Raw genomic sequence first — 23159 nt, 5'->3', positions numbered from 1 at the left:
GTAAGCTTGATGACCCGAGCTGGTCCCTGGAAGCCACAGTGGAAGAAGACTCACCAAGGTTGCTTTCTGGTCACCACACTGGTGCTGTGATGAGCACACAAACACACGGAGCATAGAAGGGAATGTTTACAAATATGCCTCGTAGTGTACTGATGTGTTAGCTTGCATTGGGAGTTAGCTACACATTAGGCAAACACTTCAAAGGTGTCAGGCTCTGGAATAACTGGCATCGAGCCACACCTTTTCTTGCCAAAATTGCAAATCTAATAAATCGGATTGTCACAAAATAATCTTATCCATATAAAATAGCTGTTTTCTATCAGAAGGCTAAGGGGAAGGAAACACATATAATCTATAATGTGTACATGCAGAATATTCAGGGTTCATCTTTTCCCACTGACTTGTCGACATACTTTTATTGAAGGTATATAGCTTGGAGAGCCACTCTACCCTCAGTTAACTGAGGCTTTGAATTTTACCCCATTCCTTTTTGTTGCTTTTTTGAGACTGGGGTTCTTCTAGAACTCACTTATGTAGACCAGCCTAGCTTTGAACTCAGATTAATTTTACCCTTTTTTGCCCATTATTTTGTGAAAACATTTACAGAAAGAGATTGTTGATATACTAATTTTATTAAAGCATGATACATTCTATAGCTGTCTGTCAAATCTTCAATATTTGAATTTTTTTCAAATTTTTTCATTTCTCACAAGATGATGTGAATTTTGTCTACACATTGATTTTCATGATTTTGGAAAACTTCTTCAGAGTATAATTTGAAGATAACATTAAACAGTATTCTTTTTTTCTGGCTCTGATATTTTGTTGACAAACTTAAATGTTTCGAGAAGTCAGGACATTATTTTGGTCCTTCTGACCAGATCCTAACTTAAATTCTTGAAAACACAACCTCATTAATATCATTATGGCTTAATACAGAAACAGAATCCAGCCAAATGCAGGGCACTCTGTGACATATTTTATTTTCTTGCAAGAGGCTGGGTTTCAAGGGAATATCTCAATTATAGAAATAATGGCCATTGTAGCCATAAAAGTGATGCCTCATCCCACAGTGCAATCTATCTCGGAGGTCTTTTTGTTCTTCTTGAATGGAGTTATGCAAACGCTTCTGTGCCATGGACTTTGAAAATCTGTTCCTAAGATCTCGCAGGTTGGTCTGATGCTTGGGCATTCCAGCTCTAGGGATCCAATCCCAAAGAGGTCTTGTTTCTTCATTGCTTTCCATGTCCATGCCCAAAAGTTCTGGTTTACTTAAAAAGTTGTCAAAAGTTAAATCAGCCATATCTGTTTTGTTTTGTAGAATATTAGACTTACTGAGGCGAACAGGGTTTAGACACATATTATATGGGTCACGGTAGGCAGACTTAAGTGGTTCATAGTCAATATAATGGTTTGACTTAGAGCAGGATATGGGTAGGGGCTTCATCTCCAGCTGTCTCCAGTACAAATCATCTGTCTTTTTGGTGTCTGTGATCTTTGGCAATGAGTGTAGGTCATAAAGACTAGTCAAGTCTTTTGATTCGTAACAAGTTGGGAGTGCATAGGTAGACATCAAGCCTTGTTCTTCCTTAATCTTCTCTTCAATATCCTGGTTTTTATGGGTTATTCCAGACAGGAGGTTATTGTTCATTGCCATCATTTCTGTAGAACTGGGTATGAATGTGTGAAAAGCACACAGAACTCTAGGGGTACAGTCTGGACAGGCAGGTGGCCCCTGCACCGTGGCCTCCAGAGGTCGTTGGTTCTGCATAAGTCGTGCAATTCGTCCATCCAACGGTCTGGGAGGTTTTAAGGCAGGATGGAATTTTTCTTGCTGGACCAGAGAAATAAAAGGGGAAAAATAAGCTAATTAATAAATATGATATTATAATGATATGGCTACAAACAGCCAATTTCATACCCATTTTCATTATCTCACTGAGCAGGCAGAATGGGGAAATGCACACTAAGATACTTTGGTAAACACAGCTTTCTCTTTTCCTGGCTTTTGGTAAAATGGAAACTCTATGTTTCATTTGGCTATAGACAAGCTTTTCTGTGTGGAAATTCTTGGCTCTCAAAATTTCAAAGATACAAAAGGACTCACTGGACAAAACCGTATGAAATCAAGATTGCATTGAGTATCCATCCCGTGCAGCTATTTAAATCATCTGGGGAAGGTAAGAGTTCTCAAGCCTAGGCTAACTCACGATCACCTCAGAAGTGGCAGAAAGTCGAGTTCCTAACTTTAGTTCTAAGACCAGGACTTGTAAAAGTCTACAGTGGGGTCTGGGATCTCCTTATTTGGGAGGGTATAAGGGAACAAACTCGTGCACTCTGAGCTCTCCTCCCAGTGCAGGAACATGCATTTTAACAAGTGTCTTGGGTGCTGCAGAGGCTGGTGCCATGCTCAATGCTTTGAGAAGCACTGTCTGAAGTATCGGGTCTGTGTCTGTTTCCTAGTTTTAGGACTGAGCACAGGGTCTTGCACCTGTCGAGTACATGCTCTGCCACTGAGGTACAGCCACTGCCCTGTCTGTGTGAGCTTTGAGATGTTTTTAAAAGCATAGATGCAGTCAAGCTTGGAAACTGCAAAAATGGGAAGCATATCCAGGATATTATTACTGGAGCTATGTATGCGGCGGAAGAAGGGAGAGGCGGCATGTGTTCTGTTTTGTGGCAGAAATGAAAGCTGTGCGCTTTCGTTTACACAGATGTACATTTAAGATTTGTACAGTTTTAATGAATGCACGCTTCACAATGAATGAAGAATAGAAAGCCAAAATTTTAACTCAGGTAAGTAGTATGCATGTCAAATCTTAAGGGATAAAGAATACCAAGGTCTATACTTTAAAATGTGTGAAAATAATAAAATTATTTGTGGATGGTTAGAGGGAATAGATTATGTGAAAGACTGAATTAAGTGTTGATGATAGAATCTAGCTGGTGAGTAGACAGGTCTTAAATAAAAATTATTTATGTTTGAATATTTTTATAGTAACATGCTAAATAAAACATCAAAAAGAAGTATATGCATGTCCATATCAGGGGAAAGGTAATGATTCTGAGTGCTGTCTGGGCAGGTAGGGTATAGTTCATTTGGTAGAATACTACTGACTTAGAAGCTTGGGTTCAGTTTGCAGTGCTTCATAAAACTGGGCATAATGGCAGAAGAACCCAAGCATTAGGAAAATAGATAGGATTGGGAGTTCAAGGTCATCCTTGGCTACATAGAAAGTCTGAGGCTAGCCTAGGCTACATGACATCCCATGCTTGGAAAGATGAGGGTGGTGATAAAATAGCAGCAGTAGCATAGAATTAAAGAATAAAGGACTTTGAATGATCCTTCTGGAGGGACTGTCCTAGTCGGAGGCATTTCCATACTGAATCATTAATTGTTATAACCTTTAGCTAATCAAGCTTTAGTAAATATGAGCAAAGAAAGACCCCAGGTTTCTGATATGTTTCACTAATTTGTCATTAAAAAACAGGATACAGACTTTAACAGTATCTGCCATGTAAGCAACGGCCTTTAGTGTTTTCTTTTCTCTTATGATATCACAGGCTGGCTTTGAACTTGAACTTGATATGCAGCTGAGGATGACCTTCAACTTTTGAACCAATTACCTCTAGTTTTCAAGTGCTGGAGAACCAGAGATTTGCACCACCATGCCGGGTTTAAGAAGTGCTGAGAAATCAGACCAGGATTTCATGCATGCTGAGGCAGCACACCACCAACTGAGCATCAGCTCTAGCTCCAGGACTTGCATTTCATTCTTTAAAAAGCTTCACAGGGATTTTTATCACCACTAAAACATGCTTTCCTGGAGTTAGTCATATTGATACACATCGGTGTCAGAGCATGTAACTAATCAAACAGCAAGTGCCCATTGCAAGTACAGAATCGAAACAATCACAAGCTCTTTAGTGGCTGAGAGGGCACAGTTTATAGACGCAATTCAGATGTTTGATTTGGAATCCCCCTAACAAATGCTGAAACTAACGTAAAATTAAAGTGCTCATTGTGATCTAAAAAGTATCCATATTTTTATATGTTTATAGTTATATGTATATCTCCACCATTTATAGCGTTAAAAGTTATATTTTCAAAATTTATATTTATAGAGAATATAATTTAGGCCTTCAGTAAACCAATACATGAATACTGGGTCATTTCACATTCTTTATATAATTGGTCTAACAGATTATATATTTTATTACAGGGCTTGATAATTTCTTTCAAGCTGTTTATATAATCAGTTACCTATTGATATAGACAAAAAACTATTGGCTTTTGATTGTAATTCAGCCAACTCTCAATTATTGTGACTATCAGGAAGAAGTCAGTCATTTCTTCAAAAGTAATGGTAACGGTAAGATACACAAGTCTGCAGAGATCCAGAATTGATCAGAAATCATGAAGTCACTAGTTACATTTTACTTTTTGTAAGCAAATTCTCTTGTGAATTATTTTATCAACAGTAGCATGATAAAAATATGTTTAATGAATAATTCTATGAGGAAGTTTTCTATTTTCAAATAGTGACAAGGATATCCAAATCAGTTCTAGTAAGTTCATTTATCTTTGAAAACCAACTAGATTGTCCTTTGCTTAGGTGGCCACCAATACACAAGACATAAAACATGGGAAGAGCAAGGAGACATGGCCTGGATAATCTCCCCCAAATAACTGAGAGTTGACTGCAATTACTTACAGGCTGTGGGTCAAATCCTGTCTGTCCAGTTAGTTCTGCTAGCTCCTTTTCATGGTAATCATCCAGTTCAAGGGGGCTCATAGGACCTAGACCTTAATGGAAACATTGTCTTATTATTTTGTAGAGTAAATGAAAACTGATAATTAAACTACTCTATAAATAGGACAATCTACCCATTTTATCATAAAAATTAGAGCCAATAAAATTAAGCCAGCCCTGCCTCCCGGTTACACTTAAGGGAGACACAGTGCTCTCTCACTAATTTGGATTCATATTTATAGTGAGTAACATGGAAGAACATCAGAAAATGGAAGCTTGTGATAGACAGCATTTGTTGAGTGTTCCCTTTTATTCTTCATTATTTTTATTGGCATGAACTTATACCTGTAAAATCATGAGTGTATGAAGTGAGCCAGTGAGACTTCTCGAGATTTCTTTGTATATTGGCGTCCTTTGCAGAGCTCATAGTATCCCATGGACTCAAAGAGGAGTTAGGAGCAAAGGTTTTAGGAGGTTTGGGGTAGAATACTGGCTTGTTCTTCTCAACACATTTAGGAAACTAGAATATGAACACAGAGATTGTTGTTATTGATTGTATCTACCCAAAGAAGGACTGCTTCACTGTCCCAGCAAGCAGCAGTGGAGGTCATTTTCTTCATTAATTACAATATTCAAGCCAGGCATGTTGGCTGTAACTATAACCACATTTTATTACAAAGATGTTAATATCTCTTCTACAGGTCTCTGAGAACCTTGGTTGGAATTTGTCCCTGAGTATGCTATTGTTAGTACAGTTTCATTAGACACCCTGAGGGTCCTGCATACTGCTGGCTGATTTTAGTCAAAAAATGGTTGCTTCTTTGTCTTCTGTCCCTGAAAGGAAACTGCATGATGTTGGCCACAGCTGACAAAGCCTTAAGTCACTCAAATTCAAATATAATGGGCATTTCTTATATATAGCGGAATTTTACTTCCTAAAGAGTTGTGCATGTAAACACGGCTAGATGCATTCTAGTGTGGCTCTAACTGTTTAGTCAGTGCCTGGATATACACACCTGTGGCAGAAGAGCAGCACCATCAGAAGCCAACGTTCCAGGAGCACACTGGCTAGTACAAGCGAGAAGGGGTAAATGCCACTGACTACAGACAGCTGTTTTAAAAAGGTTAAGACAAAACTACTTGGAAGTTTACTGAAGAAGGAGCCTGATTCTAGTTGAATTGAGAAGAGAGGCCAGGAACAGGCGAGAAGGCCATGTTAAGCCACACCACAGCAACCAGGCGGAGACATGGAGACAAAAGCCGCTCTGTCGTCACCCCCAGTCCGGATAATCCTCACCCCAGGTTACCCTGTGAGCCTAGAGCTGTATACTGGTTGAGGATATTGTAACCCTTAAGGATGGATACAAAGAAGAGTCTCTAGACTGGTGTGGAGTGGGAGAAAGGACCATGGTTGCAGGTGGATACAGCCTCTTTGCGCCATGAAGTGCCAGCCCCACAGGGAGGAGTACAGCCATAGGAAGGGCAGGGAAGAACTGAAATTTCCTGGGCCTACAGTGAGATTGTTTGCTAACATTCTTGTAATGTTGAAGCAACTCTCATTTTAGGTATAGAACTCATTTACATAACGCACTTGAGTCTTTGTCAAGAAATATTAAATAACTACCTCTATATACTGTTAATTAATCTATGGCTTGCTTACTCGGGGATAAAGAAAGAAACCCCTTTAAAAAGATTTACGTAATTATTAAATTTCATTTGTACACACACACACACCCATACACCCCCCCAACACACACACTTGTGTGAGTTTATGTGTACCACCCATGGGCAGGAGCCCACAAAAGCCAGAAGGTGTTGGGTTACTTGGGACTGGAGTTATAGGCAGCTGTGGATGCTGGGAAACAAACGGGGACCCTCAGCAAGAGCAGTAAGCCCTTGTTCTTTATCTTTTACATTATTTATAGAGCTAGCTTATTTGAAAACAAAATCAGACAAAACACCCCCAAACCACAGACCTTCTTCCAACACTGTCCTAAGAGCTAGGCTAATGGACCTTATCCTGATTGAACCACTAATCACCTGCTGGGATGTAGTCTAGGACACAAGAAATTAAATAGGAAATGCAAGATTCAGTCCACCTATGATGTTCTGGCAATTTTACCACCCAGGAACCATGTGAGTGGAGTGTCTGCTAAGGTGATGCTGTTCTGAGGGGCTAGTGAGAGGGGAGCTGATGGCAATCATGACAGGTGTTCACTGGGGAAGGGTACGTCCACAGACCGTGCTCAGGACGACAGTAAGCACAGGCAGGAAGGACTTCCAGATGCTATGCTAGAACATTCCTTTCTAGGCAGACACTCCCATGAAATATATATAGCTTAGTCGTGTGTGTGTGTGTGTGTGTGTGTGTGTGTGTGTGTGTGTGTGTGAGAGAGAGAGAGAGAGAGAGAGAGAGAGAGAGAGAGAGAGAGAGAGAGAGAGAGAGTGATGTCCTGTTACCCTTGAGACTGGGTCTCTCACTGAGCTTGGAGCTAGAGCAACAGCTAGAGTCTTAGCAGTCTTCCTATCTCCCTGTTTCTCTCTGCACAGGATTACAGGTGTGCAGATGCTACATCTGTCTTTCTGTCAGTGCTAGGATGTGAATTCAGGTCCTCATGCTTGGGCAGCAAGTTGCTTTTACCCTCTTAGCTATCTTCCCAGCCATAGCTCAGTAATTTTTAATAAACACTTACTGAGTTGGTACTAAATATAGAATTGTGTGCAAGTTCTGAGGGCTCTGTAGTAGGTACCACAACCCTGTACATCTCCATTAAAACATGAGTAAATCATATAATGGTGATATTGTAAGTGAAATTTTAAAACTTTTCTTTTGGGTGCACTTTAATTTTGAATGATGGTGCTTATTTGGGCTTACATTAAGAGAAAGCTTATTGCAAATGGATACCTCCTCTAGAAGGACATTTTCAGCGAGAGCCGTTGGCCCTCTTTGATCTTTTACATTATTTATGGAGCTTATTTGAAAACAAAAGGATACTTTCTTATGGATACTTTCATTTAATTACACTGAATCACACTAATGCTATGATTGTGAACTTTGATCATTTACACATGGAATAAAAAAAAAGACACACAGTTCAGGCAGTGGTGGTGCACGCCTTTAATCCCAGCACTTGGGAGAAGAGGCAGGCGGATTTCTGAGTTCAAGGCCAGCCTGGTCTACAGAGTGAGTTCCAGGACAGCCAGGGCTATACAGAGAAACCCTGTCTCGAAAAACAAAAAACAAACAAACAAAAAAGACTGAGGAAAAAAGACACACATGAGAACAAATAAAGTGGCAGGTTTCTCTGGCGTCTGAGTTAGGACATTGGAAGGGAGGACTGGAGGGAAGAGAGTATGCAGGAGTGTGGCAGAGCATTGCGGTGAAAATGATGACTTTTACTTTCTGAATACCCCTGGTGTGGCTGGGACTGATCAGGGAGGTGGGAGGAAGGCAGATGGGGAGGATGCTTGTGGGTGTCCAGCTGTTTGTAAGCCAGCTTTACTGAAATCGTACAGACAGTTAATCAAAGCTCAGAAAGAAACAATATGTCTCCCATATCACTGGGCCAGGAGAGGCCAACAAAGGACAGCTATTAACCAGAACAAAGGGCAGCTATTAACCATAACAAAGGGCTCCTGACTTGGATCCCAACTATGTTTCAATAGAAACAAATTGTGGCCCTAAGCCCTGGAAAATGAGAAACTTTTAGACAGGCAGAGAGGCCGTGGAAGAGGGTTTCCCATGGCAGGAATCTACTCAGAAAAGAATTGATGATGGAGAAGTAAGGCTTCAGAGGCCTTCCTACTCACTGCCTCACGGACTTCATAACCATGTGGGCAAAGAGGAGCCCACAGGAGAGTGCCGTGAAGCGAGCACACTGTGGAGACTACTAGAACATGAAGTGATGGGGTGCTCACCGGGATAACCTCTCACAGTTGCGTTACTTACGTAATAGATTTTTGCCTTAAAGAATCAGTCCTGTGATGTTTTTATTTGCAAAACTTTTTAAAATGATAGTTTTTTATGTAATTAATTTTGAAAGGATATAAAAAGTGAGGTCCAGTTAAATGGTTGTGTAAAGGATTCAGACATCCTTTAAATCACAAATGGGAATTGTTTATGTTGTGGACAGCCGTGTGTCACTGCAGTGTCCACGTGTGGCCTGCCACAGTGGGGTTCCAGGTAGAGCTCAGCTGTTTCCAACCTTACATTATCAACTGCTTACCTAGCTCACAAAGTCTTGAGTGTAAGGAGCTACTATGTGGATGAACCTGGCTAACCTGTCTATTTTATAAGTGTATTAGGTAAAATTATATTAATTTCCCCTTAAACACACATTTTGAAAAGTACTTACATCATAATATACACCCTGACCTGGCCAAGTCAATGCTTTTTTCTTTGAATCCATGGGAAAATCAAGCAGTTCATATCTGTAAGGGTTACCTGAAAATGAAACCAAAAGTAGTTATTCTGAAGAGATCAGAGTGGTCTTTTAATTAACCAGACCTATGGGTACAGTAGGACCAGGGAGAGATATCCTGTTTCTACCACAGAGACTGTCCTTGAAGTGCAGCCATGAGTGACTGCAGAGGCTGGTGAACTAGTCTGGTGCCCTAAGCTGACTGAGGTAAGCTGGACATCTTTCCTAACCTCCTGGCGCCTTTTTTGATTTACTGCTGAATCCATGCTAATGATAGGAGGTCGTACAGTTTTGATTTCAAGTCATAGTTTACCTCTGGTCTTCAGAATTGCTGTATCATAGGCCTTGGTTGGCACTGTTGGAGGAAAAGGCTGCTGGGTGCGAGCTTTCACACCGGTATAGAGGTCCTTAGGTGATGTAAAGGTCGGGAACACGGCGCCACGGCTTATGTGTGTATGATAGGGATGTTCAACTGGATATGGTGAGCAGATTTCTCTAAAATTCATTGAATAAATAAAAACATACAAAGAAGTATAATACAAAAGCCATCAAACATTTACTAGGCTCCTTTGTTGTAGTACATGCTGTTGTAATCCCCGGGGAGATGGCCCAGACCACTCTTCCTATACTCACAGAGATAGCATTCTATAGAAACTACCAAAACAACGAAGTCTTAATTTTTCTAGATAAATCAAAACTAATTTAATTTGAAAAATAACCACACTTAATTATTATTAGTGAGTAGTTTTCCTAAATGGCTAATATAAAACTGTATTAATTTTATGGTTTGTAGGAAGCATAGAAGTTGCTTTTAACTTCCATTTCATGTTTTAAAGAGATCTATATATTTTATTTTAATAGAACCATTTTGAGCATCTGGCCTAGTAATTCAACCTCTTGAACAGGAATTCCAACCCAGGCTACTTGTTTCTTCGAACAATCAACAACAACAACACACACACACACACACACACACACACGTACTTTTAAAATTAAAACAAAATAGCACAGTGAAGAAAAATGTTCAGAAGGCAGAGGGATCTAAGTTTGCTATTGCTTGGAGAACTGGCACAGACTAGGGAAGGCACAGGAGCTGTACTGACCAGAGAAAATTTGAGATGGCAAGGGACACAGAACAGAGAATGTGTTTTCTAATTAGAATTCAAGAAAACAAAATCCGTGTTACAGGTTGCATTGTGTTCCCTCTCAAAAATCTGTGTGTTGAAATGCTACCCCAAAGCCTTCTATTGTAAACTAATTTGGAAATAGGGTCAGTGTACATATACTTGGGCAAGAGGGGTCATACTGAAGTGGGGTGGGCCCCTAATTTGAGGGCTATTTGACTAAAAGAAAGTCAACCTTGGACACTGAGACTGCCATGCAGGGTCAGAGCTGAAGACACATCTATATGGCAGCAGGCCCGGGCCAGCCAGAGGACTCCCCTCAGCTCTTAGAGGGGACCAACCCTGCCTACACTGTAGTGCTTTGCTTCTAACCTGCCACTCAGAACTCAGACTCAAGAAATGTAATACCACAAAAGGGCTTTTCCTTTCTCACGCTTTGTGAAGAGTTAAAAGTCTCAAACAAAAATTTATCAAAGGTTGTTAATACCCCACTTCCCCAACCTTGCCCTGGATCCTGACAGCGTTTTGAGTAGCTAGCTCTTTGATTTAGCTGAAACACAGTTCTAAAATGTTAACATTTCCATTAGGTGTGGGAGAACTTGGTGGCCAGGAGCACCTACTGCTCAAATATGATTTCTTATGCCAGTTTCTAATGAAAGGAGCTCTGTCTCTCAAGGTCCCGCTGATCCCGGGAGTGGGGAAGAAAAGAACAAGATGACCCAGAAGTACCTCATAGTGCCAGAGAGGGAGTAAGTGATAGAAGTAACACCCCACCCACAGCCCACTGCACTGTGGGAGATGTTAACAGAATACAGGAACGGATTCAAAGACCAGCTTACAGCCAGTGCAAGACACAAAGGTAACTGGCACTGGATTCCTTTCTGAGTTCCTAAACCAAAACAAACACCCACAAGTTTGAAACAGGTTATTATTTAAAAAAAAACAAAAAACATCTTTTTTTTTAAAAAAACAAAAGTATGTAAAATTCCCATTCAGAATACCAGAAATTTTTTGGACAGAAACTAGCCCAGGTTGGCCCAAACTCATTATATACCTGGGGATGACCTTAAACTCATGATCTCCTGCCTTTGCCTCTAGATACTGGGCTTACAGTCACATGCTAGGACTCAAACACAGGGCCTGGTGCGTACTAGGCAAGTGTTCTACCATCTTAGCTGCATCCAGCCCTAAACAGTTTATGAAGATGCTGTGCTCTTGGAAGTTAATGCAGAATTCCAGACGCCACCTTCACACATCAACTCTCTCAGAAGCACAATGGGGAAGGAAGGATAAAAAGAGCAATTGCAACTGGGAAGCCGTGAGCATCCCCGAGCCCAGTGCCCAAGGGTCACATCAGAAGTAGATGAAGTGGAACAGGGGAGTGTGTAAATAGCACTTTACCTCTGTGGTCTTTCTCTCCAAAGGACCATCTTACCAGCACCCATCTTACCATTAAAAAAAAAATCAGCCAAATTCCATCTGGGGTCATTCTATAAATATTCTATAAACCTAAAAACTGTTAAGATTATCAAAACAAGTGTAAGTCTAAGAAAGTGTCCCAGCCAAGGGGCACCTGAAGAGAACTTCCCTGAGTGCAACTCAGTGTTCTAGGTGCAATCCTGGAACAGAAAAGACCTGATCAGCTCTGAAGTGTGGGCTCATTGATTACAGTGCATCATTGTTGGTTCATTCGCTATCAAAAGCATGCTGTGTGGACGTTAAGAGGCTCCCAGGAGGGAGAGTAGGGGTACACAGAGAAGCTTCTAATATATAGAATAGCCTAAAACTATGTAAAGTAGATTTGCATTTATAAAGATCGACTGGGTCTAAGGGGAGAGCAATAAGAATATCAGTGCCTTGGGCTTCACCAGACTGTCCCCAACAGTTAAATGCAGCTTTCAGGAAAAGTCCCGTCTGTGCTCAGACCCATCTAAGTCATAAGCAGTGCTATCTTTTTTTATTATTATTATAATGAGGAGGAAAATGTAAAGTATATACTTACCCTACAGTTGAATTAGGTGGTTTGGGTAACCTTGAACAGAAACAGGAAAACAGTCCTAATTTAAGTTGGGGGTTTTAAACACTTGAATTCCCATTAAAAATGTAAGAATATGAAGATATATTCTGTGTTAAGTCACGTTGACATTTGGGCATTTTTTACTGCCTTGCACAATGATAAGACATTGGTATTTTCATATCTCGGTTGTCTATTGGGTGGTTTTCCTGTTGATTCCAACTTAGTCCTGGTCACCAAACCTTTTGTTGTCTGTCTTTGTAGGGAAGTTTCAGGGCTAAGGCTCCTGTTCTTACCTCTGCAGTCATAACTAGGCAGTAGTCAGACAGCCCCGAGAGCATGACATCACGTGTGTGTGATGCACTGGTGTGTCCTAAAGTGAGCTGTGTGGCCTGGCCGGGAGGCTGTATACATACTGCTTACCGTCCCCTCGCCCATGGCTGCTAATCTTTAATGACAGTAGATACTGCAGTCAACGAGGGTAGAGAACAAAACCACCAAGTTCCCAGAGGAATGGGTTTTCTGAGCCAGTCATTCTGATGTGGTATACTTACTAACTACTCTGAACCCACAGACCGAGATAATATCATAGTACTGGAAACCAGCCCCCTGAAGAGAGACAGTCACACACTGATATTGATACTTTCAGCCTATGCTCATAAGACTCTGAAAATAATCACAATGTTACCATTTCGCAATGTTTTTTAAATACTAAATTTTTAAAAGATACAATGAAAGTAACAGATGTTCAGAGACACCATTTCCTTGACATCAGTCTATTAATTCTGCTATGTTTGAGTTCCATTAATGAAACTCAAATGAGTAAAGCTTGGGCAAACACAAAGGTTGGCTCCCTCTAGTGGCTCAGTCCTGTATTGCAGTAGCTTCTTAGAACAAACCTTAAGGGTTCAGTGTCACTTCAATGTCTCTGCCATTGCTGTATGCTCATTGTATGTGGAACCAGGCTCCATTAAGGAGATGGCATTTTAATTTTAGTTGAAAATAAAGTAGTGGTTTTTCAGTATACATAAGAAACCATTTCAAAACAATTTAATATAATAGAGTCAGTACTTTGAATTGCAGGTGAGATAGCTGGTATCCCTTATCTATAGAGAGACCATAATTCTATTAAAATTAGGTGATCATAATAACCACTCTCATCATGAACTCAAATTAAAATTGTGTTGAGGACCCTTGGCATGTTTGTTGACTCATTAAAACACATCTAACAGACTCTCACTGGACTGAGAAGGAGAAAGGCAGGGCCGTGGCCGGAGGGAGGTGACCCTCCCTGCCCTCCTGCTCTCCATTGGCCCTTGGTCTCCACAGGCTTGTTTAAAGACTGCACATAGTCTGCTTGGTTTGTTTGCTTCCATTTGCTTAGTGCTGATTTCTGGTGTTGGTGATTGTTAATATGAAGGAAGGGTTTACTTCTATAAAAGGGCCTTTGAATTGGCCACATAATTCACTTCCACTTCATTCTCTGTCACCTCACATAAAGCAGCCCCTGCCCAGGACTTACAAAGAGTCGTTCCCATACACGTCGCTCTTCTTGTTCTGTGTCAGATAGTAATACTGCTCAACTGGGAGCTTTCTGAAAAGATAAGAGCAAACAGAATGTGTTTTTACAGAACATGGCACATCCAGGAGACGGTAAGGGATGAATAGGTAAACACAGCCGTGACTACACAGAGCCCCTCTATAGAATATATAAGAGGTAGTGCTGTAAGTTAGTTGTAAGGTAAGAAGTTTTCAGTAAGCAGGAGGGGACAGCATGGGAATGTGAAGCGGTGGCTTTATCCCACTTGTCACAGCTGATGGTCATTTTTAGGTGAAGAGCCAGGGAAGCTAAGCATCTTACAGTCTGTGGAACAAGGAACTGCTTGGCTCCGAATGCCTTTTTGGGACATTAAGTTAGAGCCTGGAATAAATCACATGCAAGTTTCCTTCCTTGGTTGGCTCCTACTAATGGCATATGGTTTTCTTTTTTTATCATTTGGTTCTTGTTTGGTGATAAAATTTGAATTTGTTTTTATCTTTTACACATTTTAAGTTTCTCTTCATGTAGTCACATTAACATTTAAGTACCATCATCATTACCATTAAAGACCACCAAGAAAAAGTTCACAGATCCTTGAGTTCACACGGTACTACAGGTCTACTTAATATTTTTTATCATCTGGCAGTAGTTTAGTGAAGAATCTACTTATGGAGAACTCAAAAATTTGCTACTTGACTAAACTTATAAGTAAAAGTGAAACTTTATGAAAGTGAAAACAAGACCATACATTTTCATTACGTTGATTTTATTCTTTCAGTGAATGGATGAATTGGGAGATGTCTGACTCGACTTAGAATTTCTGAAGACTGCATGCTATGGTTAAGTGAGTATTGTTCAAAATCCCTTTAAAGAGTTTTACTTAGATATAGTCATGCCAGGAGGAGCTGGAAGGGCAGTGATGTCCCCCACAGCACGACAGGATTGCTCTGCTGACAGCCAGCCTTCCCTTAGCCTTGCTTGTTCTGTTGCCCCACTCTAACAATCCCCCATGGAGTCCCCTAAGGAGCAGGTATCTCTACTTCTCATAGAGTCACTGAGGAAGAAGGCGCCACCCTGTCCTAGTTTGCTATCTGTTGCTGTGATAAACAGTGACCAAAAACAGTTGGGAAAAAGGGGGCTTATTACATTTTAGGTTATAGTCCATCATTAAGAGAAGTCAGGGTAGGAACTCAAGCAAGAACCTAAAGGGAGGAAGTGAAGCAGAGCCCACAGAAGAGGAGCACTGCTTACTGGCTTGTTTCCCTGGCTCATGCTCAGCCCACTTTCTTATACAAGCCAGGACAAGCTACTTAGAGAACACTGCCATTGGGATGGGCCCTTCCACATCAATCATCAGTCAAGGAGATGCTTGCACATGCTCACAGGACAACTGGATAGAAACAATCCCTCAATTCACAGGGAACTAGTCTTTATCAAGTAGGCAAAAAATAAACAGCACACATCCCCACAAGTAGTGGCTATGGAACCAGAGAACCCAACTGAAATGCTCTCCCCACCCAGGGAAAATGACCTGCGGTTTTATAAGCAATATTTTTATGAACTAATTCAAGCTTGACCTATTAACTGGAAAATATTTTGTATAAAAGGCTCTTTTGAGAGAGAAAAAAAAATTCCATAAGAAAAGACAGTTTTTGTTGGGGAGAAGATAAATCATTTCTACAGTTTTTTTGAAGTCTGCTAGAAGATGAGACTGTCTGAAAAGATGTTTTCAAGATAAGTATGCTAAAACAACAGTTTTGATGTGGGGAGCCGACAGAAGGCCACTATCATCCTTGCAGCCATCTTGAGCCATATACCCTGACAAGAGACTTGTTTTCAACAGCCTACAACAGCTGAGCACACTCTGATAACATCTTGTTTTATATACCCAGGATTTTCCCTTGGGTGTGTGTGACTTAAAGGCATGACTTAAGAAGTAAGACTTTTAAAAGGTGAGAGGCAGACAGAAAAGGGGACTGGAAACTTGGAACTTGGAGGCACTAGGGACTAGGAACTAGGGACTAGGAATTTGAGACTTGGGACTTGGACTAGGAACAAAACTTGGAAAGAGAGAAGAAGAGAGACTTGAGAATAAACGGGACTGAATCACACTCTGTCTGGTCTCCATTCTTCACATCCGCCCTCACTCTCTCTCTTGCTGAACCCTGACCCGAGAACTGGAGCAGCAGTGTGGGCTGTAACAAATTTGGCCCCCAAGCTTTTGGCAGTGTGGGTTCCAACATTTGGCAGAGCGGTCCCTGACACTTTGACATAAAGGAACATGAGAAAAACAGATTCATTAACCTAGAGTCTGGGTCAGGGAAGACTGATGTTTCTAAAGGAATAGTATTCCCTCCTCAGGGTCTTAAGGCTGTGTCCAAGCAGAACAACAAACCTCTTTCTTTCAAACTGGATTTCTCTGAATATTTAAAACTAGTCTTTTTGCCCCCCCCCAACTTTTTATAAAAACACACTGGAGTTCTGTGTGAGTACCTCTAATTCCTCTAGAATCTTGTGCCTTCTTAACATACAGATGTTGGGAGCACAGCTGTGTATTCCTCACAGAGCTGTAACCCAGTTGCTAAGCCAATGCTTGCTATGTTCAAGTTATGGAGTAGATAGTAAGTGAATCAATAAATCAAGCAGGTGGAGGCACTTGGAACTTTAGCATCGAGCAAACCTGGGGCCTAATCTCTGCTCTGCAGATCCGCAATGTCTCAGAGGCTCCAGAGAAGAGTGACAGCCCCCAGTTTACACACTCAGCAGCTATAGCACAGTTAGGAGTTTCTGTGAGAGTGGAGCCTTTAAGGTCTGTTGAACAAGTGTTCGAACTTGAGATCCTTATTATTTGTGATGTGTCTGCATCTTCTCATTTGGTCTCTGCGGGGTCTTGTTTTTGATTTGTTGACGTTTAGAGAAGGTCACTGGCTGCACATGGCCCTATCTTAACATTTCATTTTCTAGCTGTGGCTTATCTTTCTTATTTATGTCTTTCACATGCTTTAGAATAACAAGAAACTAGTTACATAGACTGAGTCAACCAGGCAACAGGGAGTGTTAGATAAGGCAGGAAAGAAGGTGGGCTCTGTGCCATGGCTGTATGGAGTCCATTCTGGGTAAATATAATAACCTTTAGCAAATAATGTGGCTTCTGGTTTAATTTGCTGCTCATTTTTTTTAACCTAGGGCCTTGTGCACGCTAGGCAAACGCTGCACCACTAAACACTGAGCTATACCCTGAATCTTTTTTTTTGTATTTTATGTTCCAGTTTTAGACAGGATCTTTCTTACCAAGTTGCCCAGGCCTTTAATTTCCAACCTTCCCACCGCAACCTCGTAGTCAGCTTGGATTGCATACCTGTATCACCAGCCCCAGGCTCCTTTAGTTTCATGTTTTGAATGCCCTTGCTGAAGGAATGACTTTAGAGTCGATTACTTGAAGATATGAGCAAGACAGTGAGTTCAGTGAGCAGAGGTGCCTGCTGCCCAGACTGACCAGTTCCCAGAACCCACATAGCAGATGCAGAGAACCAACTTTCAACGTTGTCCTCTGACCTCCATGTATTCCATCCCAGACACATATGAAAAAAAGAATCAGCCAGTAAATAGTGTCCTGCAGACTCAAATACTGTAGAAAAGACTGGTGAGCAAACTGGAAAACAGAGTCTCAAACCAAGAACATCCGTATAAATTGGGCTAGCTTTTGCTCAAGCAAAAACATTTTTAACCTAATCTCTTCCTTCTACTTTTTAATCTCATTTAATTTAAATTCTGTGTGTATGGCTGCATGTGCTTACATGTGTATCTTTGTATCACATGCTTATAGTAACTGTGTAGTCTAGAAGAAGTGTTAGATCTCCCAGAACTAGAGTTAGCTGCCATGTGGGTGGGTGCTGGGAACCGAACCCAGGTCCTCTGGAAGAGCAGCCAGTGCTCATAACAGCTGAGCTACCTCTCAACCCTCATTTGGTTTTACTAAGTGAGGAATTAATCAAATTTTCTAATCACAATTCTTCAATATCTCAAATGACAGCAACATAAAATGAATCCTACAGACTTCCGGCTGACTTCACAATTGGGAAACGCAGAATTCGGTTTTCTATTTGTGTCTTTCTATACGCAATAAAAGGAGTCTAGAAGCAGACACGTTGACAAAGAACCAACAGGAAAAAACCGAGACACGGTTAGTGAAGACACTGTGAACATGAATGGTGGGAAGTTCACTTACTTTGGCCAGATCTCTCCACCAAATCCATAATGTTGATGCCCTTTGCTCATGAGACGGGGAGGCTCACATTTTGGCCTGTGTTCTTCGGGAAGGGAAACTGGAAGTATGCCACCATATTCCCTTTCGGCACCCCACCGATGCCTGCATTGTGGCATTGCCTCCCTCAGCTCCTGATACCTGTGAGAAAGGACACACTTCTGACACTGCTTGATTGCACTGAAAATCCCTTTCGCTTCTTTAGGATTTTAGGCCTTGGGCAGGCTTCCTGAGCCCTGTGGGATGAGCTATGAGAGTGTAGGGGAGCAGTCAGAGATACAGAAGTGGAGCCCAGAGAGGCACAAGCTGCCGGGTACTTCTCTCTGTGTCTGCACAGTACATGGCTCAGAGTATCCCCACACCCACACATATACCCACACACAGTACCTGTGAAGTGTAATGGACAATTAACACTCAGGAGTAGCTTACAAATAGAACTGAATGAAATTGCTAGATAAACAATTACTGAGCTATGGCCCATGGACCTACTAACTGTTTGGAAAATAGTATTTTACTGGGAATACTGCATTTCATTTATGTTTGACTAGTCTGTGGCTGCCTTCACTTTGTAACAGGAGAACTAGATGAAACTATTAAGCACAAAATATTTTATCTGGCTCGCTAGAGAGAACATGTCCTGAGCTCTACACTAACCAGTTTAGGGAAGTTTGGTGACAGTTGCTCTGGGGTGCCATCAGGCCTTTCCCCTCTCCAGCTCTGACTATGATCAACGCACATGGTTTAGGGGTCATGACAAGGGAAAATATTAAACACTTGTGATTAATGACAAGCTAAGCTTTAATTTTTAAGTTTGTAAAGTTACAATTGAATCATAAATGAGTCAATTTCTCAATATCTGACCCCAGTAAATTACATTGTCCCAGAAGACAAGCCAGAAGGCAATGTTAATCAATCATGAGTACTGGCACGCAGTGACACCAGAAAGTTATAAAACAACAACAAAATTAAAATAAGAGGTAATGCCTAGATCAACCATGACCCCCCATCACCCACCCCTGCAATCTTTCTCTGTGTCCCGGCTGGCTGGGAACTCATGGCAATTCAACTGCCTTAGTCTACTGAATGCTGGGATTAACAGGAGTGAACCACCATGCCCAGTTAATTTCCTTTTAGTTTAGATAGTTGGTGTGTGGATGTGCTGGAAATTGAATCTAGAGCCTCATGCTTCTGAGCAAGAGCTCTGCCACCAAACTGCTCCTCGTCTCTAAACTTTCAATAGAAGAAAAAAAAAAAAGCAAAAGGATATGTTGCTTAGTAACTTACTTAACCTTCTCAAAGGAGAAGAAATGAGATTATATAAAATAGTTGCTACTGTAATTATTCGAAAACACACAAGTGAATAAAGTAATTGAAGTAAGGTGTAAAGGTTACATTGTTCTTTGATCACTGGGTAAGCCAGAACCCTATTTCTGACTCTCAACTGTTTACAGTAATTTCAGCTAACCTAGTCTTCCTCAGGTTCTTCTGCCCCCCTTCTGTGTTCCAGAATACATATAGGTTAAGCCTGGTAATGTATGTTTTCACAAAGCTTCTCAAGTGATTTTTTTTTGAGACAGGGTAGCCCAGGCTGGCCTTGAACTCATGACAACAGTTCTTTTTCAATGGTACTGTCTTAGCTTCCCAAGTGCTCAAATTACAGGGATAAGCTGCTGGGATTAATTAATTAACCATAGGTGATTTAACGTACTGATTGCTTTGTCCACTACATAAAGAACAAAGTAGGCTGGTGTAATTATATATTACCATTAAATTGCCAAATTAACTAAAAATTTGTCACATTTTGTAAGGGCGTGCCTATGTCTATGCTTAGAAACTAAGCTTCTGAAAGCTAACATACATTTTGATTTCTCGTTACGACCAAGAAGAGTGATTCCCTGGCATGCAGGGGCTTTCTGTTTTCCATTGTTTTGTTTTGGTGGGTACTCTGTGGTTTTGGTTGACCCAGAACTTGTTTGGAAGCGAGCCTCAGGTGTGACAGTGTGGAGATGCTGCTGTTACCCTGATGAAACTTTCCAGAGCAAACAGAACGTCGAGGGAAAAGATCTTCTTTAAGCTGCCTGGTGGCTTCTTATGAAGGAGTTATGAGGAAGGGTTGTAGGAGCACATGTTCATTGGTGTTCTGTCTGGAGACTACAGTAGAAAGGCACTCACATGAAATAAAAGGGGAAGCAAGGCTTGCTTGTGAGAAGCCAGTGATGGTTGTTCCCAGACACTGTTTTAAATGGCCTCTCACACTCTATGGGTAACTGAGCATATGGTGGGCACTTAACTTTCTCAAATGTTATTGTCTGTTTTCAAAAGCACTGATCATATGAAACATGTTTACATATTTATTATTAAGAGTATTTTGCCTGCATGTATATGCACCACACGTGTGCCTGGTGCTCATAGACTTTGGAAGAGGGCATCAGATTTCATACAGCTGGAGTGTGAGCCAGTACCTGAACCTGGGTCCTCTGTAAGAGCAGCAAATGCTCTTAAAGCTGAGCCATATCTCCAGCCTGGAAAAAATTCTTTTGCAAGGAGCAGGTTTATAAATTGAAATGGATCCATGCAACCCAACCAGGATGGCATGAGCCTAAATGTAAGAGAGAACCAGTGTTGGGGCTCAGTCCCTGGGGGAGACCCTTCAAGAGCTCCAGGCCTGGGAATAATTACTTATTATTTTACACATTTCAGCCTGAAGAACCAGAAAAGCAGGTAGAAGTTACAAGAAAAAAAGCTTCTTAGAAACATCTCAAAGAAAATGATCAACAATCAGGGACAGTTAAAGGTGGGATGGATTGCCTGTGTGGAAACAGTGGATTGTGGGAAGTTTTTGTTTTCTGAGTGTGTGTCTATGCATGAGTGTATGTATGTGTGTGCAGGTGCTCTAGGAGGCCAGGAGAGGGCACTGCATCTTCAGGAACTGAAGTTACTGGTAGTTGTAAGTTGCCACATTAATGTAGGAGATGGGAGCCAAACTTTGGTCTTGAGAACCAAACTTGGGTCCTTTGGAAGAACAGCAGGTGCTCTTAACCGCTGAGCTCTCTTTCCAGCCCTACTTCAGAAGTGTTTAAACTGAGGTAGGGTGGCTTTCTGTCTAATTCCCTAAGAACAAAGACAAAAGTCTGTGTATGTGTTCCTACACAGATGTGTGAAGACAGAAGTTGACATTAAATGCCTTCCCCATCCATCTCCACTTTTTGAGACAGGGTTTCTCACCGAACTTGGCATTTACTGATTTTACTGACTAACTAGTTACTAAGCCCCAGGGATTCCAGGGCTCCTGTCTCTGCCTCTGCAGCACTGGGGTGATGGGTTCAAAATGCCTTCACATGCTTTCTATGTAGGTACCAGGGATCAAACTCACATCTTCAGGCTTGTGTGGTCAGCACTTTGCCAGCTGAGCCTATTCTCTTCTACAAAGAATTATTAGGGGTTTGGCCACACGGAATTAGAAAAACACAAGACAAGAACACAACTACACAAGGTACTTCGAAGCAGAGACTTATTCTTCTTCTAGAAATGATTCCAGTAAACCCCGGGGGAAAAGCCGAGACAGAGTTTGGCTAAGTATGTGTCTGTAGCCTACATATATCATAGGTGAAGGAGGTAATAGTTCCCACTGGTCTCACGGCTGTCATGAGGAGCGAAAGAGCCACAGCAAACCATGGCCCAGGGTTCACACAGCATCTTGTTTGCAACCAATTCTGGGGTTCTTTCTGGGCAGAAGGCATTGGTGGGCAGGCTATTAGTGAATACCACAGTACTCTATTAAAACAAATTAATCTTCAAGTGAAGAAAGGGACCATCCTAGGGTTCTAGAACAGGGCTGGAGATGTAGCTTGGTGGTAGAGTTTGCCTAGCAGGCACGATCTGGGTTCAGTCCCTAGTGACACACACATACACACACACACACACACACACACACACACACACCCTTTAGAAGACAGTGGAAGAATATGATGCATGTGTTTTTCTAGTACACACTACTTTTCCAGTTTTAACAGATTAACCATGTAGTTTAGTAACGTTTTGCCGTCTCTTTCATGTGATTAAATAGGAGAGCTAAAAGTGTGTGTGTTATAGAAAGTCACTAATGTGATGTAATCCTTCTGCGCTTTTCTAATTTTTGTTTTACCTGTCTTCTGAAGCAGTTGGGCGAATAGTTGTTTCGTACGGGGTGTGCAGTCCATTAGAGTAAAAGGTGTTTGACAGAATGTCAGCTCCTTCAAGCTCCCTGCAACAGTAGGGCCTGCCGTGTATCACCTCCATGCTTCTTGACTAAAAAGGCAGTCTGGAGAGTAAATAGATAAAAATGAACATTTGGTCTTAGTATTTCAGTGACTCTGCCTTAGGTCGGTCAGGAAACATTTTCTGCTGCCAAAATTCTTCAATTTATCGGTGCACAAAAATCAGAGGCTTATTTTCTTACTGCCTGGGGGGGAGGAGGTTTGTGGATGCTGTCAAACCTGTAATAAAGTGACGTAAACTTCTGTGGCAATAAACTGAAGCAAACCTGCGAAGTGAAAGATGAACAGAGTGAAACAAGCACTGAGCCCCCTACTACAGTTTATGTCTTGCCTCAAATTTAACCATATTCAAGAACAATCAGGTAACGTCTACCGCGGGGACCTTTCTAAGCAGGGAGACTCGTCATTAACAGGTCAAGAGCCCTTCCTCTAAAGGCTCTGCGGATTCTGCTTCACGGGCAGTTAAACCGGGTGGCGCTGCACCTCTGGCCGCAGTGGGGACACTGGGTTCCCCGGAGCGCTGGAGAGAAGTCCGCCCCTTCGGAGGATGTCGGGTCGGTAGGCACAGTGCAGCCAGGGGTCGCACGCACCTGACACATCTGCCCCGGAGCGCTGCCCGACCGCGCCTCCCCTTCTTGTTTCGGGAGCTGGTGGGTCTCCTCTCCGCGGGGCGTGGAATTTCGTGGTCTTCCGCACCTGCGGGCCCCGGGAGCGTGCGGGCAGGTGCGGGGGAGGAAGGCCAGAGGGCTGCGGGTAGGCCGGGGCGGGGTTGAGGCTGCCTGTGAC

At 41.8% G+C, this 23159-nt stretch overlaps 1 protein-coding gene across 1 annotated transcript; it reads right to left on the bottom strand.

Annotated features, from left to right (window-relative positions):
* Positions 1-611: 611 nt before the first annotated feature.
* Positions 612-23159, bottom strand: Spmip4 (sperm microtubule inner protein 4). Its single transcript, XM_034519526.1, has 10 exons — positions 22964-23159; positions 22262-22417; positions 18082-18258; positions 13836-13907; positions 12302-12331; positions 9489-9670; positions 9110-9198; positions 5100-5274; positions 4716-4807; positions 612-1834 (listed from the first exon to the last, which is right to left on the bottom strand). The coding sequence occupies exons 2-10, from the start codon at positions 22393-22395 to the stop codon at positions 1019-1021; spliced, it is 1767 nt and encodes a 588-aa protein (XP_034375417.1). The 5' UTR covers positions 22396-22417; positions 22964-23159; the 3' UTR covers positions 612-1018.

This window comes from Arvicanthis niloticus, chromosome 15, assembly GCF_011762505.2.
Source record: "Arvicanthis niloticus isolate mArvNil1 chromosome 15, mArvNil1.pat.X, whole genome shotgun sequence".
NCBI classification, from domain to species: Eukaryota; Metazoa; Chordata; class Mammalia; order Rodentia; family Muridae; genus Arvicanthis; species Arvicanthis niloticus.
This window is presented reverse-complemented; position numbering and strand designations above follow the sequence as displayed.

Coding starts and splice junctions, on each gene's coding strand:
- Spmip4 (XM_034519526.1), bottom strand. CDS start 22,395: ATGGAGGTGATACACGGCAGGCCCTACTGTTGCAGGGAGCTTGAAGGA. Junction 9,199..9,488: donor AGCAATTCTGAAGACCAGAG/GTAAACTATGAC, acceptor TTTCATTTTCAG/GTAACCCTTACAGATATGAA. Junction 5,275..9,109: donor GTCAGGGTGTATATTATGAT/GTAAGTACTTTT, acceptor TTCATATTCTAG/TTTCCTAAATGTGTTGAGAA.